Source organism: Haliotis cracherodii, unplaced genomic scaffold (genome assembly GCF_022045235.1).
Source record: "Haliotis cracherodii isolate W230 unplaced genomic scaffold, xgHalCrac1.p SCAF_8, whole genome shotgun sequence".
Lineage (NCBI taxonomy): Eukaryota > Metazoa > Mollusca > Gastropoda > Lepetellida > Haliotidae > Haliotis > Haliotis cracherodii.
Genome location: NW_027266341.1, coordinates 38,308,008 through 38,323,317, shown reverse-complemented (window position 1 = coordinate 38,323,317; position 15,310 = coordinate 38,308,008). Strand labels below are relative to the sequence as shown.

At 41.8% G+C, this 15,310-nt stretch overlaps 1 protein-coding gene across 1 annotated transcript in view; it reads left to right on the top strand.

Moving 5' to 3' along the window:
- LOC139449677 (sodium- and chloride-dependent glycine transporter 2-like) overlaps positions 1-15,085 on the top strand; it is a 30,314-nt gene extending 15,229 nt beyond the window's left edge. The window contains exons 4-15 of the mRNA XM_071231162.1: positions 100-321; positions 901-1,066; positions 2,022-2,160; positions 2,501-2,635; positions 4,228-4,331; positions 4,684-4,808; positions 9,847-9,959; positions 10,680-10,811; positions 11,074-11,173; positions 13,477-13,577; positions 14,473-14,628; positions 14,800-15,085. Coding sequence (XP_071087263.1) covers positions 100-321; positions 901-1,066; positions 2,022-2,160; positions 2,501-2,635; positions 4,228-4,331; positions 4,684-4,808; positions 9,847-9,959; positions 10,680-10,811; positions 11,074-11,173; positions 13,477-13,577; positions 14,473-14,628; positions 14,800-14,991 — 1,685 coding nt within the window. The 3' untranslated portion in view covers positions 14,992-15,085. The remainder of the gene's footprint in view (positions 1-99; positions 322-900; positions 1,067-2,021; positions 2,161-2,500; positions 2,636-4,227; positions 4,332-4,683; positions 4,809-9,846; positions 9,960-10,679; positions 10,812-11,073; positions 11,174-13,476; positions 13,578-14,472; positions 14,629-14,799) is intronic.
- The last annotated feature ends 225 nt before the right edge of the window (positions 15,086-15,310 follow it).

The following is a 15,310-nucleotide window of genomic DNA, read 5'->3' as shown; positions in this document are numbered from 1 at the left end:
ATTTGATGGTCGATATTAATCCTCTACTGATGAAGTAATTAGGAGCATGTCCACATATAATAGTTGTCAGTTATCCTCTGATAACAATAACTTTTTCAGGTATTGGGTTTGCCATGGTGATCACCAGCTCCATGGTGTCCATCTACTTCAACGTCGTCATCATGTACGCCGTGTACTACATGTTTGTCAGCTTCGTCAACCTAGATGACTCAGTTCCCTGGGGGTCGTGTGGCAATTCCTGGAACACCAACTCCTGCAGGACTGAGTCTTATCCAGCTTTGTCATCCATGACCGAGGATAACAAAACAATGACATTGTTTAGTAAGGGGCCTGGGATTGGTTTTGGAGTCAAGCTTTTTTCAGCTACATCTGCAAAGCCCGATATTTCTGCAAGGGAACTATGAGCCTATATACGTTTTACGAAAAACAACTTGCAACAATGTATGTTTTTGGCTAACAATTTATTTTTTGGGTAAGAATGCAGTATACCGGACACCTTCCGCCATTTTGGTAAGGATGTGCAAGGGCTTGTCAAATCTTTAATTACCATAGTAGATATAAAATAAATTATTAGCTGCATCAAACAAACTTGGCGGATTGGTGTCCAGTATAATGCATGTGTAGCAATCTTTGAAGCATTTTCGGGGACAATGTACTTTTGTCGATACAATCGATTATTCTTATTTATTTTACATATTGTTTTACAGAAAATAAAACCGTAGAAGAGGCAGATAATTGCCCAGTAGCTATTATCAAAGAGAAAACATTTTCATCACTGCCAGTCTATCTCTGGAAACAAATGTAACTCGCTGTTTATGGTTTAAATAAGCACTCCCTTTTTCATCTGCCTTGTCGCCCAGGGCTAATAATGGTGAATCATTATTCTTCCTACTTCTGCAGGAGAGTTGTACAATCAACCATGTGTAGACGGCCTCCTCAGCAACATCTCCGACGTCTACAACTCCACCTTCAACAGCACCGATGACCTCAACTCCACCATGATCCAGGACGACATCACCAAGAGCTGCCTCATCAAGTACACAACAGCCAGTGAAGAGTACTGGGAGTATGAAGAGATTATGTTACTGTCGGAACAAATGTGAGTGAGTGAGTGAGTATGGCTTTACGCCGCTTTTAGCAATATTCCAGCAATATCAAGGCGGGGGACACAAGAAATGGGCTTCACACATTGTACCCATGTCGGGAATCGAACCCGGGTATTTGGCGTGAGAACAAAATTGAGTTCAGGCCTATTTGTCCATCCGAATTCTACATACATTTTATCTCTGACACATATATGCAAAAACAATAATAATTTTATTTCATTTGGTTCAAGTGTTCTAATGCAAAAGTTCGTGAGTAGATAATCACAATATTATAATAATGTTAATAACTGAATTGCAACATACGTTGTGTTTATGGAGGTATAAATGTAAACTGTGTAAATCCGCGCATATCCTTGTTTATTTTTGTTTGTTTGTTATTTAACGCCGCACTCAGCAATATTCCAGCTATATGACGGAGGTTTGTAAATAATTGCGTCTGGACGAGACATTCCAGTGATTGACATCATGAGCATCGATACATGATTGATGGATACATGTTTATGGTACAAGTCGGAATCTTACAATGCACAGATTTCTTATGATCATTGTTATTTAGATGAAGGCATGTAAGCATTATTTAGGAGAAAACAAAAACTGAACCAGGTGAAAACATTTGATATTCTACACCGGACCTTCACGGGTCCCGCGCACATGCAAAGTGTGCACAACTGTTTTTAGCTTTATAACTCCATAAACGCATAAACATATTGAAGTGATTTTTTATAAATATATACATCAACAATAATAACTTCACAATGGCTTATTTAATGATTAACACACAAAACTGCAGACAGCAGTGCAAAATCAGTGACAAGCTCCGCCCATTCTATTATCAGCCAAACGGGAAACACCATTTTTTTCTCGGTTTATGGAAACATAAGCGAAAAAATATTTATTAATAATATTGTATTTTTGGCGCTATGTGCTTCGTCTGCACGAATCGGATGGGTTTGAGGATTTGGGAGGGTTCAGTCTTAAGAACACCTTGTGCCTCTTCCTTACCTGGCTCCTCATCTTCGTCTGTCTGAAGAAAGGAATCAAATCATCCGGCAAGGTACAGTACCACAAAGCATCTGAGTCGCAATCCCTGGGGGGATACATTCATTCAGAAGCTTCTTTTTTGTCATAAAGTTCTACTTGGCGTTTGTGAATAAATAGTTTGTAATTTTGCCTTTTCATTACATCTCAGCACCATTCACATGCACATAGGTTTATCAAAATTGTAAACTTGACGTGGATGTTACTGGAACACTGATCAAAACGTCACTACTCTTCAATTCATGATGGAAAACGACATGTGAACATGCGTATCTAAATGTGTCATCCAACTGGCATGTCTATTCTGCCTCTTGTGTCTATAAAACGACATTCACTCACTCATGCTTCTCTGCCAGGTCGTGTATTTCACCGCCACCTTCCCCTACGTCATCATGTTGGTGCTGCTGATCCGGGGCTTGACGCTGCCAGGACACGAGAAGGGAATCGCATTTTACATGACACCACAGGTTCCTAGGTTGACAGAGGCCAAGGTGAACACCTTATGTAATGATTGTTATATCAATGTCAATTCGGTTTTTCTTTTCTTTGGCTGATTTTGTTTAGTATAAGAATTGTTTAATCTCACAAATATAATGTACTTAATTTATTTGTTCTAACTCTCTTGATAGAAAAAGCTCTAATTCATCTTATATACCCATGCTCATTATTGTCAGCCCCCTATATTTATGTATATGCGTCTAGTGTAGCGACGACATAAATTTTGAGCATGTGTATATTTTGAGTGAGTGAGTGAGTTGTGTTTAACGCCGCTTTTAACAGTATTCCAGTTATATCACGGCGTGTCAGCTTAATGTGGGAGGATGTATATTTTGAAGTCCCTTACAGTTTCAGAAGTTTTAATCTGCAGTAAAAATTCAAACCACTCATGTCATTTTCTGTTAAGGAAAACACTGCATTAGAACATTGTAACAAACATCATAGGTACTTCTGATTCGTATAATGTCATTTCCTGTTTAGGAAAACACTGCGTTAGAATATTATAACAAACTTACGGTTCGAATAATGTCATTGTTTCGGAAAACAGTAGATAGCAGTAGACCTTCACGATTCCAATGCCTCTAGATCACCTCGACGTGGTAGACTTACGGAAAGGTAAATCATGGCTCTAGCTCAGTTAATTGAAACGTAATCAATACTTCGGTTTTGGATAATGTCGCTTCCTCTTTCGAAATTCACAAGCTTACAAGAACACTTTGTTTAAATACTTTTCTTTTACGGTTTAAGCTTACTTTTTCTAAATTGCCAGACAAAAGAAAGTAGACACCCATGTTTTATGGTTGCTAAATATGAAACAAACACAAAATACTGATTCGATGGTGGTGCATTTGATACGGGTATCATAGGCGATATTACATCATATCAACGAACGAGTATCTCAAACAGGTGACGTGCACAAGGAAGGGGGGCGGGGGGGGGGGGGGGGGACCATCTATCCATACAACTTTTTATGCACCAAATCATATTAGAAACGTCATAGGGGGAAAGGTTTGCCCAGTCCTCTAAGACGCTGCGATTCGCTGTGCAGAGTTGCGTCCCTTGGGCACGCCATTAACCTTTGATTGTGATTTGATACCAATGCTCGTGGCAGATACCTCCCTTGACCATGATGCTGTTGCTGATGTAATTACGTCACATGCTAGCTTATAAAGATGACAAGCTGTGATATAACCGGAATACTGTTCAAAGCGGCCATAATTCCAACTCACTCTCACCTAAGCACCAAGCATGATTTGAAACTATTAAAACAGTACACTGTATGTAAATTATACACAACCCAAACCATGCTTGTAAGCAGGTTACAATATTGTATGTTGATATAGTTCAGCAAAGATCATCGTTTACTAATTTAAAAGGAATACATTAATGGTTGATGGCATTGGTGCGTATTAAAGTCTACATTTGGTCAGATACGTCACGGTCTATTTCATGCATGGGGCCAGACGGGCAGTTGCACAGATTGGATGTAAGGTATACAGGGTACACATGTTTGTGGGATGTGGAAAGGGTAGGATGTGTAGGTGGCGATTGTTTTGAAACACATTATTTTCATCTTGTTTTGCAGGTATGGGGAGATGCAGCTACTCAGATTTTCTACTCCCTGGGTCCTGGATTTGGTGGGCTTTTGACCATGTCCAGTTTCAACAAGTTTAAGAACAACTGTGAATGGTAAGTATGAGAAACTCGCCTCCCGTCATGTTTAGACGATATCTGGATACTTGTACACTCGTTGAAAGTAATACTACAGTGACGGTGCAAAACCTTGCTATCTGGCACTTTGTTCGACTCTCTCGTTGGGCTGTTCCTTGAAATATCTTATCCTTTTCCAAGAAACAGCTGATCTTCTTGTAAGGAATATATAACATCGACATCTCAGTTCACTTTGTGCAGCCAGACCGTTTAGGACAGCTTATAAATGTGCGGAGATATTTTTGAACTATTCGTGGTCTCTTCGTCAGGTCGTCGGTCAGTCATGTTTCGTTTCTTCTGCTTTTGATATCAATGTTATGTTTTGTTACAGTGATGCTATTATAGTTGCTTTCGTCAACTGTTTGGGAAGTCTTTTGGCAGGCTTCACCATCTTCTCCATCCTGGGCTTCATGGCTCACACCACCAACCAGGACGTGCTGAACGTGGTTGACCAAGGTCTGTAAATTTTGACAAATGTTTAAATTCGGACTCACTTGTTTCTAGCAAAACAATTTGAAAACAGGAAATCCTACGCCTTTAACGACTATTCTCGGTAAGGATATACGTCCATTAAAATCTCATAATTCAGCCAAAACAATTTGTAAAATAATTTAAAATATTTTTTAAATACGTGCAATCGTGCACTTCCCCGCCTGTCTGATGTCTATCTGTAAACACGACATCTTTCTGGTAATGGCTGTCATAGAATGCTTATGCAGGTTGACTTAACTAGGGACCATGTTGTGCATGTCAACCTGATTTGGAATCTAAAACCACCTGGAGTTATCTCCCTTGTACTCAAGCACATGTTGAGTCAGACATATTAAAGTGTCACTGATGTCCTACACCTATCTTGGTCATTGATGTCTTACATGGTGTCAGGAGTAAACTGGAAATGGAAAAATTAAGCCCACCCCCTGGACTAAGTTTGAAAGGCAATTTGGCAGAAAACTGGAGAAGATTTTAGCAGCAATTTAGGATTTATCTGGTTGCAAGTGGTACTGCTGAGAAGGATGAAGCAGTGCAGGCACATACACTATATTCATGTGCTTGGAACTGATGTTTTGGAGATTTACAACATTTTCCGATGGACAAAGGCAGGTGATGAAACAAAATTAGAGCCAATATATGAGAAATTTGAAGCCAAGACGAAATGTTACCTATGAGAGATATTTGTTCAACACCAGAAATCAAGGTCGCAAGAATCTATGGACAATTATGTTACTGATCTCAGAAATAAAGCAAAGACTTGTGAATATGACTCTTTGATTACAGATCGCATTGTTTGTGGAATTGTCAGTTAGGGCAAGATTGTTGTGTGACTTGGACTTAACATTAGAGGCGATAGACATCTGTAGGAGCGCAGAAGCAAGTGCATCACATTTGAAGGAGTTAGCAGGAGAAACAGATAAACAAATTCACGAAATATCGAAGAGAATCCAAGGATTAAAGCAGCACCAAAATCCTCATCAAAATGAACAAAAAAGAAATTAAACTGAAAGAAAACACAAATTCAAGGACAGGTATGAAGAGAGGGAAACAAACACAAAAGGGCTGTTATTTTTGTGGAAGAAAACACAGAAAAGGAAATTGTATTGCATAAGGTGAACCATGTGGAAATTGTGGCAAGAAGAATCATTTGGCACGTGTTTGTTGTTTCAATCAACAGGATACAAGGAAGAGAAAAGTTCACATGCTGGAAAATGACATGACAGACTATGAATCTGAAGACTCTGAGGGAATCGAAGAAGAAACTTTTTTCATAGACGCACTGACAAATGGAAAAGACACAGAAAAAAACTGGAAAATTGATGTTGAAGTTTGTGGAAACCAAGCTTCAATGTAAGGTCATGTCAAAGAAATTTTACAAATTGCTTGGAGGAAGAATGCTTACCAGATCAAAGGCAAAGCTTGTGTCATATTCTGGTCACAAACTGGAACCGATGGGTAAAACACATCTTGTTGTCGAATACAAGAAGAAGATGTTTCCTGTAGAGTTTGTCGTCGTCGACAGAGACGTACAGCCAGTACTAGGACATTCTTCATGCATGGATATGAACTTGATTAAGCCGATGTTTACAGTTGAAAAAGAAGAGAAAGCCGATGCATCACAAATATTCAGCAAGTTCGAGTCTACATTCAAAGGTCTTGGGAAGATCAAGGGCATCAGACATCACATCAATGTGGACGAGTCTGTAACACCAATAGTTCAGCCAAAATGGAAGGTACCGTATGCCCTCCACGATAAAGTGAAGGCTGAATTGAACAGAATTGAGAAAGCCTGCATAATAACAAGGGTAACAAAACCAGCAAAGTGGGTCAGCCCAATTGTCGTTGTAGAAAAAACAAACAAGAAAGTAAGGATCTGCCTTGATCCGCACAGATTGAGTCAAGCTTCGTGAACATTTCCCTATGAAGACTGTAGAGGAAGTTGCAGCTAACCTGAAGGAAGCAACGCTATTCACGAAGCAGGACGCAGCATCTAGATTTTACCAGATAGAACTGGATGAAGAAAGCACCTGGCTCACCACCTTTAATACACCTTTCGGCAGGTATAAATTTGAAAGATTACCCTTTGGGATAAGCAGTGCTCCAGAGATTTTTCATTGAAAATTGACACATATGTTTGAGGATATTGATGGATATGACGGCATGGCTAATGACATTTTGATATGGGGAAAGACAGTGGAAGAACATGACAAAGTAGTGGAAAAAATGCTGACAAAGTGTTCTGATATGAACTTGAAGCTAAACAAAGAGAAATGCAAGTTCAGGCTGAAGGAAGTAACATACGTAGGCCATACGTTCGGTGTGGAAGGGTTGAAACCATGTGAAGACAAACTTCAAGCAATGGGAATGGTCAATTATTTGAGAAAATTCATACCAAACCTCTCATCAATTAACAGGCCTCTTAGACATCTCTTGGAGAAGAATGTTGCCTGGGAGTGGACCGAAAAATAGCAGAAGTGTTTCGACAACCTGAAAACAGTAATCTCAAATTCACCAGTATTGAAATACTACAATGTCAGCTCTCCAATCAAGCTTTCAGTGGATGCTTCATCACATGGAGTAGGAGCATGTATCACTCAAGATGAACAGCCTGTATCATATGCTTCCAGATCACTCAACCCTGCGGAACGGAAGTACGTGCAAATTGAGAAGGAGATGGTAGCTATTGTCTACTGAGCAACAAAAATCCACCAGTTCATATATGAAAAACTGTTGTCGTGGAAACGGATCACTGACCCCTGGAATGCCTGTTTAAGAAACCCTTGTCAGCAGCGCCACCTCGGATTCAACGCCTGATGTTGAAAGTACAGAAGTATGACTTGAGTCATATACAGGCCTGGATCAGAAAAATACATTCCGGATACCCTGAGCCGAGCTCACCTAGAGGAAAATGAAAATATGGATTTGGAGGTACATACAGTTGAGAACTTACCAATTTCAAGAAATCGACTAGCCGAAATGAGATTGGAAACAGAAAATGACAGTTCTCTACAAAAACTAAAGGAGTATTGTCAACAACGAGAGCTGTTGATTCAGCATGACATACCTGACAGACCTTGGCAAGATGTTGGATCAGATATATTTGAACTGGGAAGAGAACACTACATCATTGTGGTTGATTATACTTATTATTTTGAGGTCTCCAAACTACATGACATGAAGGCTGTTACCACAATCAACATCCTGAAAGAACATTTTGCAAGGCATGGGATTCCAGAATCTGTAATGACAGACAATGGACCACAGTATGCAAATTATGAGTTTCGTGATTTCGCAAATGAATATGGATTTGAACACAAGGCATCGTCTACGCATTACCCTCAAAGCAACGGGTTGGCAGAGCGAACCGTACAAACTGTGAAAAGATTGTTCAAGAAAGCAAAGGACGATGGTCAGGATCCATATTTTGCATTGTTGCGAATTGGATCTCTGAAATACTCCCATAGCCGACATTGGATCTCATACACAGCTATTGTTGGGTCGTCGAACATTCCAACTAAACCAAGCCTCCTGAAACCAGGATTCGATCACAGGCATGTCAGAAGTCACCTGAAACAGAAACAGAAAGAATGAACAGAAATATTACCATGACAGGAAATGTAAAGAGCTGAAACAACTTCAACAAGGTGATGTAGTACGACTGAGGAAGGAAGGTGAATGGATACCGGGAACTGTAGTCAAACCAAGCAAAGAACAACATTCATACATGGCTGACAGTAGTGGAAGGTTCTTCAGGAGAAACCGGAGAGATCTCCTGAAAACAAATGAAACTAACCCTCTGAAATTAACTTTTGACAACAATGAAAAAAGCCATACTCCCAGGGAATCTTCCATAACATCAACAGGACGCCTCCTCATGGACACAGTCAGTCTCATCTTGTGGTAACCTACGCCACTCACGTTGCAAGACGAGTTAGAGTTCCCTTACGTTGCTGATTTGAGGTCCACTTGCGATGCGGTACCCAGGTATTCCCACAAGTGTTCGATGGGCGATAGCTCGGGCGACAATGCAGGCAATGGCATCACAAATTCTTCTGTGCCATAAAGTCCATAGAAGCCTGTGGCGTGTATGCTCTGGCTTTGTCCTACTAGAATATATGCATCTCTTGATGGAGACAGGGGACACTGTGACGACTCAGAATGGTGTCCCTGTAGTAAACTGCCTTCACGTAGAGACAACTCATACCACCACATGCCATCACATGTCTGCCACTCCATCAATCAGTGTGCACAAACAGGGCGACGCCATACACGAAGACGTCCGTTTACCTTCCTGAAGTAAAATCTGGACTCGCTAGAGAAGAGACCTCTATGCAGGCATCGACGTAACCAATGCCTGTGCCCAAGCGACCATTGTGGACGGCCATTTCAGAGTAGTAGGGTCAGAATCGGGCCTACATAAGGACGTCGGGCATGTAAACAAGTTGTGAGTAGTCGACAGGGTACAGTATCGGCGCTAATAAATCCTCGTCGAGCCAAGACGGTAGATGCTCTTTCGAAGCCGGAAGTGTTTGATCTCACTGATGAGCCTTCGCAATGCGTCGGTCTTCCCTGATTGTTGTCAATCTGGTCCCGTCTGCTGAAATCGCGGTCATCGTACTTAGGTGACATCCACACCTTGCTGCTATGGCCCTCGTAGTCATGCCAATGTGACGTTACCGTTGCTAAAGCGTCAATCTCAGGGCTATGGAGAGACAGTGATTATTTGGGTGGCTTTTGAATGCTTACACCTTTTACCCATATCTGCACGAAGAACTGATGACACCTCGCATTTTTCGTACTTTGCATGAGAAATAACGTGATAATTTTGAGAATGGTTCTTTGGTGCGTTTTGGTTACGACTTTCTAAGGATATTAACCCTTGAAATCGTTTCATGATGTCATAATCTCCAAACCATGAATGATTTGCAATGTGCTTTTACAGATACTGTGGGTATTTAGTCAAATATGCGACATGGTTAAGTCTTTTCTTAATTTGTTTCAGGTCCAGGTCTAGCTTTCATAGCCTACCCAGAAGGCATCGCAAGGCTCCCGGTTTCACCACTGTGGGCCTTACTGTTCTTCTTCATGCTGCTAACCCTTGGCCTTGACACTCAGGTGGGATACACATCACTAATTACCTAGTGTCATACAGAATGTAGTCACTGATATTAGTTAAAAAAATAGTTTCTTAACAGTTTCCAGGTCATACATTATTAGTGAGTTGGGTTTAACGCCCCTTTTAACAGTATTCCAGTTATTTCACGTCGTGTCAGCTTAAATGTGGGAGGAAAGCCCGAAGTGATGCAGGTCTCAAGCGTTTACCATTTCGGTGAAAGCCACGAGCACGGGTATGGTGCTGACAAACCTAGAAATATAATCGGGGCAAACCGGGATTCGAATACACAATCATAGGTTTCTGGCGTATCCAAGGGACGCAACTCTGCACAGCGAATCGCGGCGCCTCAGACGACTGGGCCACCCGTGTCCCGTCATACATTATGAGTTGGAACACTGCACAAATTGAATCCTGTGTAATTGATATCAATTTCCTTTGACTGCATTCCCATTGATATTGAATAATTATTAATTTTCTAAATTGTTTTCAATTACAGGCTGTCATACTGGACATAAACTGTAAAATAGTATTCGCATTTCAGCATAAATTATAGGGTGAATCACTTTATGATAGCCTGACATACTGTCTATCAATAATTGATTAAATACATCAGCATAACCAGAGTAAAAAGATGTCATACTACCACACCACAGACAAAATAAAATAATTCCATATATGTTTAATGTGGACATAGAAATATCTTCTTCTTTTTTGTGTAGTTTGTAATAATGCAAACACTGTTAAGTGGCATCACTGACATCTTCCCCCGTTTCCTGAGAGCCCACAAGACAGGCTACACTGCCACCTGCTGTCTGATTGGCTTCCTACTGGGGTTGCCCCAAGTTACAAAGGTTGGTCAAACGAGCATAGATTGCTATTACCGTCATCTACTTTCCCACCATCTACTTTCCCACTGGTCCTTGTTTCTATGAATATATAAATGTGTAAAAGCCAAAGATATGGTCTGATTACTTACAATAGTGAATCTTTTTATTTAGTGATCAAGGATTGATTACTCAATACTGCAAACCGATGACTGTGCATGCACAGATTAGAAATACACTTAATGCTTTTTCATCAACATATTTATAGCTTTCATTGTTTTTTCCGTAGGGTGGTATTTATATGCTGACACTGATGGACTGGTACTGTGCCAGCTACAACCTGATGCTGGTGGCTCTGGCGGAGATCATCTGTATCATGTATGTGTACGGTATGTACTTTCTGAAATAAGATGTCTAATCGATAGACAAAATGTATAGATAGTTGGATGTATATCACATATGCGTGTTTCGGTACTCGACTCACCTCGTTGTTAGTCGACTCGTCTTCCACCTCGGTGGAACTTGTCTCGCCTCGCCTTGGTGGTACTGGACTCACCTCGGTGGTACTCGCCTCGCCTCGGTGGTACTCGCCTCACCTTAGTGGTACTCGACTCGCCTCACCTTAGTGGTACTCTACTTGGTGGTACTCGTCTCACCTTAGTGGTACTCGACTCAGTGGTACTCGCCTCACCTCTGTGGTACTCGCCTCGGTGGTACTCGACTCGCCTTGGTGTTACTCGACTCGTCTCGCTGGTACTCGACTCGGCATGGTGGTACTCGACTCGCCTCGGTGGTACTCGTCTCACCTTAGTGGTACTCGACTCGCCTCGGTGGTACTCGCCTCACCTTACTGGTACTCGACGCGCCTCGGTGGTACTCGCCTCACCTTACTGGTACTCGACTCGCCTTGGTGGTACTCGACTCCTCTCGCTGGTACTCGACTCGTCTCGCTGGTACTCGACTCGTCTCGCTGGTACTCGACTCAATCCTCCAGGTCATCTCGACCAGTATTGGAAGGAATCCATAGTGGAACTAGTTTTAACTAGGTCACGAAAAAATCACACTACACAACATAAACTGGCGGCAGTTGTGATCATAATATAAATCTTGCGCGACAACAATTAATGTTTCACAGCTACTTGGAATAATGGATCCGTTGCAAACAGCCAATCGATTGCAAGCGATGTACAGCGATTCGTCTTACAACTTGCATCCGCTTGCAATTGCATCAAGGTCGCATCGTTCTCAAACCAATATGGTGGCTGACTGAAATTGGAGTTTGACAGCAGAACAAGAACTTCTTGACTTGGTCAACTGTGAAATGGGCAAAGGCAGCTAACAATCTGCTCCACGTCTTGAAAGTAGTCATCTATAGTCAAACTCATCGGCTCGTAACCGAGCTTCTTCTATTACGTTCTTCATTTTGGACAATGTGTGAAACCCATTTTCTGGTGTCCCCCGCCGTGATATTGCTGGAATATTGCTAAAAGCGGCGTAAAACCAAACTCACTCACTCACTTCATTTGGGCAAGGCAACCAAGCGCTTGTCGCGCCGCCATTTTGGAAGACTGTGCAAGCACTTCGTGATGTTGCAGACCCCTGGTAAGTGATTAATTTGCTTACTCGAAGTAATTCGTGGCTTGCAACACGCCCAAGGATTACAAAACCTAATTCCAACTAACAACAAATTTTCGTGGTGAGCATGCGTTACACCGATTGCAGTGATATAAGGCAACTTCACGACTCCATTTCTTCCCAACGTATTACGCAGATCTGCAGGTAACCAAATAATTCGATGGAACCCATTGATCAAAGTGTTTTGGGATATGAACGAAATGTTCACTGTGAAGCGTCTGTAAATCCCCCTTCAGTAAATACGTTTATTCTTCCCCTGATCGGCAGGGTCCTTTATTATTCTGTTGGCACCACCATGGGCACCGACTATGCTCTCTTTCTTGTTGATTTCTTTTTGTATGCATATGAATTGGAGTTTCTGCTCGGATCAAAATTATATAAGTTGTAGCAGAGACGTTGGAGGCCGTAGTAGAGTGATATGAGACCAAACGAGGGACGCATAAAATCCCATGTACCCCGTGTGATCGTGCTACAACGATCGTGCTCTTACCATGTTTTAATATGACTTTGTAAAAGAATAAAAAGACATTCAAAATTGATAGAAAACACCTGTTCGATTGAGCGGAGGCCAGCTTGTGCTATGTCACGTGACTTTCATTGACTCGGAAAAGACGTGCAGCTTTTGCCTTGAAACTGGGTGTGAGGGATTAATTCTGCCTCTCGGAAATCCTCACCTGCTTCATATTAAGATCTGTACATAAGATTCAAAGTGACAAAATCTCTCAAGACTGTATGACAAGAGGGATGATTTCAACTTCACAACAGTCAACTTTCCCGTTTTGTGGCAGACGTGGAAAACATTTCCATCAGTAACGATAATAATGTCCGATGTATTTCGTTATTTCCACTTGTATTATATGTACAGGTGAACAATTGCCTTGCCCTTGCATGTGCTTGTGATGCATGCCACCGCTGGGCCGGATATTTGATAGTGATTCACAAGCACCTGCTTCTGATGGATGGAATCGGACAATGGACTCTGCTAGCAGCAGGATTTCTTATGATTATGGAAATGGTCGCGTTATATATTACTTCACCATATTTTATTGTTGTACAGGTGTCAAGCAATTCATGGAGGACATTAAGATGATGCTTGGCCACCGACCCAACCCCTACTGGGTCGTCACTTGGGTCTTCCTGACTCCCCTCAGCCTACTTGTAGGTGTTTCCGTCTCCACCTTTGGGTGATGTATTTGTGGCTCAGTCTTATCAGTGCAGGGAAATTTAGTCATTCACGGTCCAAATGAAATACAGATACGTATATGAATACACCTGGACAAACGTGAAGTACCGCCTCATCTTTCCCCTCACACCTAGTACCATCACCCACTGAAAGTAATAAACACGATGATATAGTCGCAAGTACAATCGACGCAGATGTCTTTTGATTATAGAAAGGGTTATGTCGCTTTGATTATAATTAGTTTCAGATATCCTGAACAATGTATCTTTGGGAAAAGTATGAGGACCGATCCGGATTGTAGCTAGGTCATTGAATGAGTAGTCAACTATTGACTTGAGGTGAGGTGAAATTAGGTTTAACCTCGCGTCCAAGATTATTGCACTTATATAGCGACGTGCATGCATGTGTGTCTGTGTGACAGCTTGTACTAGTCAAGACTGATGCCGATTTATAGTGCTAGCTCACTAAGATACCATGCCGCAATTTAACATGAATATCCCACTCAGAAACAGTATACTGACTCCGAGCAAATCGGTCCTTGTTTTAACCCCTTATGTTAGTGCCAGACAGGGTAACAACAAGGACCATCTTTTAACGTCTTTTGGTATGTGAATGTGGCCGGGATCGAACCGCGGACCTTCCGTTCTCCGGGCGGACGCTCCGCCATTAGACCACGGAGGCGGTCCTATTGCCAAGAAACAGATACACACAGTTCTTTAGATGGTAGATGTCTGTATTTCAATTTGAGTGTCATTTTGTAAACAGAAAAAGATGCCTTTAGGCAGACAATTAATGCAAGATACGACTATGTCATGGAAATATATAGAAAGCGTTGCATGACGTATTTCTAGATGTGTGCATTCATTTCAGTTCATCGTGATCGTGTCTGCCACTCAGTACACCCCAGCCAACTATGGAGACTACAAGTTCCCCCCGTGGGCTGAGGGCATGGGCTGGTGCATGGTTGTCGCCCCTCTTGCTGTTATACTCCTCGTTATGGTAGTCCACGTCTACAGACTCGGACCTGTAAGTTAAAGACTGTAATGTTCTAATCAAATCAGAAGTTTCTACATAGTAGATTTATTCCATAACGTGGAACGTATAAATCATGAAATTCTATCACAGGTGTAGGCTCTCTGTTGCCTGTATGTATGAATCACTCTACGCCCTGACACTCACTCATTACTATCTTTTCAGAGGAAAGCCTTCACGCCAAGGAGCAGCTGGGGACCTGCCAATCAGGAAAACCGGACAGGAAGATACGTCGTCAATGCAAAGGTTCATAGTAATATGGGAGACGGTATCAACACCGATAACGAGACGGGGAACACATCAGTTAATGCCAACGATGGATTTGACAACCCTGGACACTACAGTGACAGACTTTAAACTGGCCACTCGAATCGAGCACAAGAGAACTATTTCCATCTTACCAATGAAAAATGAGAGATACATATGTTCCTTCAGATTTAAGCAAAATAAAACTTCCAAATCAAGGCGTCCTTTCTCTCCTTACTGAAGGGAGTACGTAATTGTATACCATATGCATTATTATATCAAAGTTTAACGAAGACTCCAAACTCAATGCTTCTGCTCGGGAGAGAGAGTTGAACTGCCTTGGTGTCTTCAGGGGTTGCCCAATTTGGTCGCCTCTTAAGACCAGCAATGGGGTGCTGGGGGCACATTCTACCACGGGGTCAGTGATAAG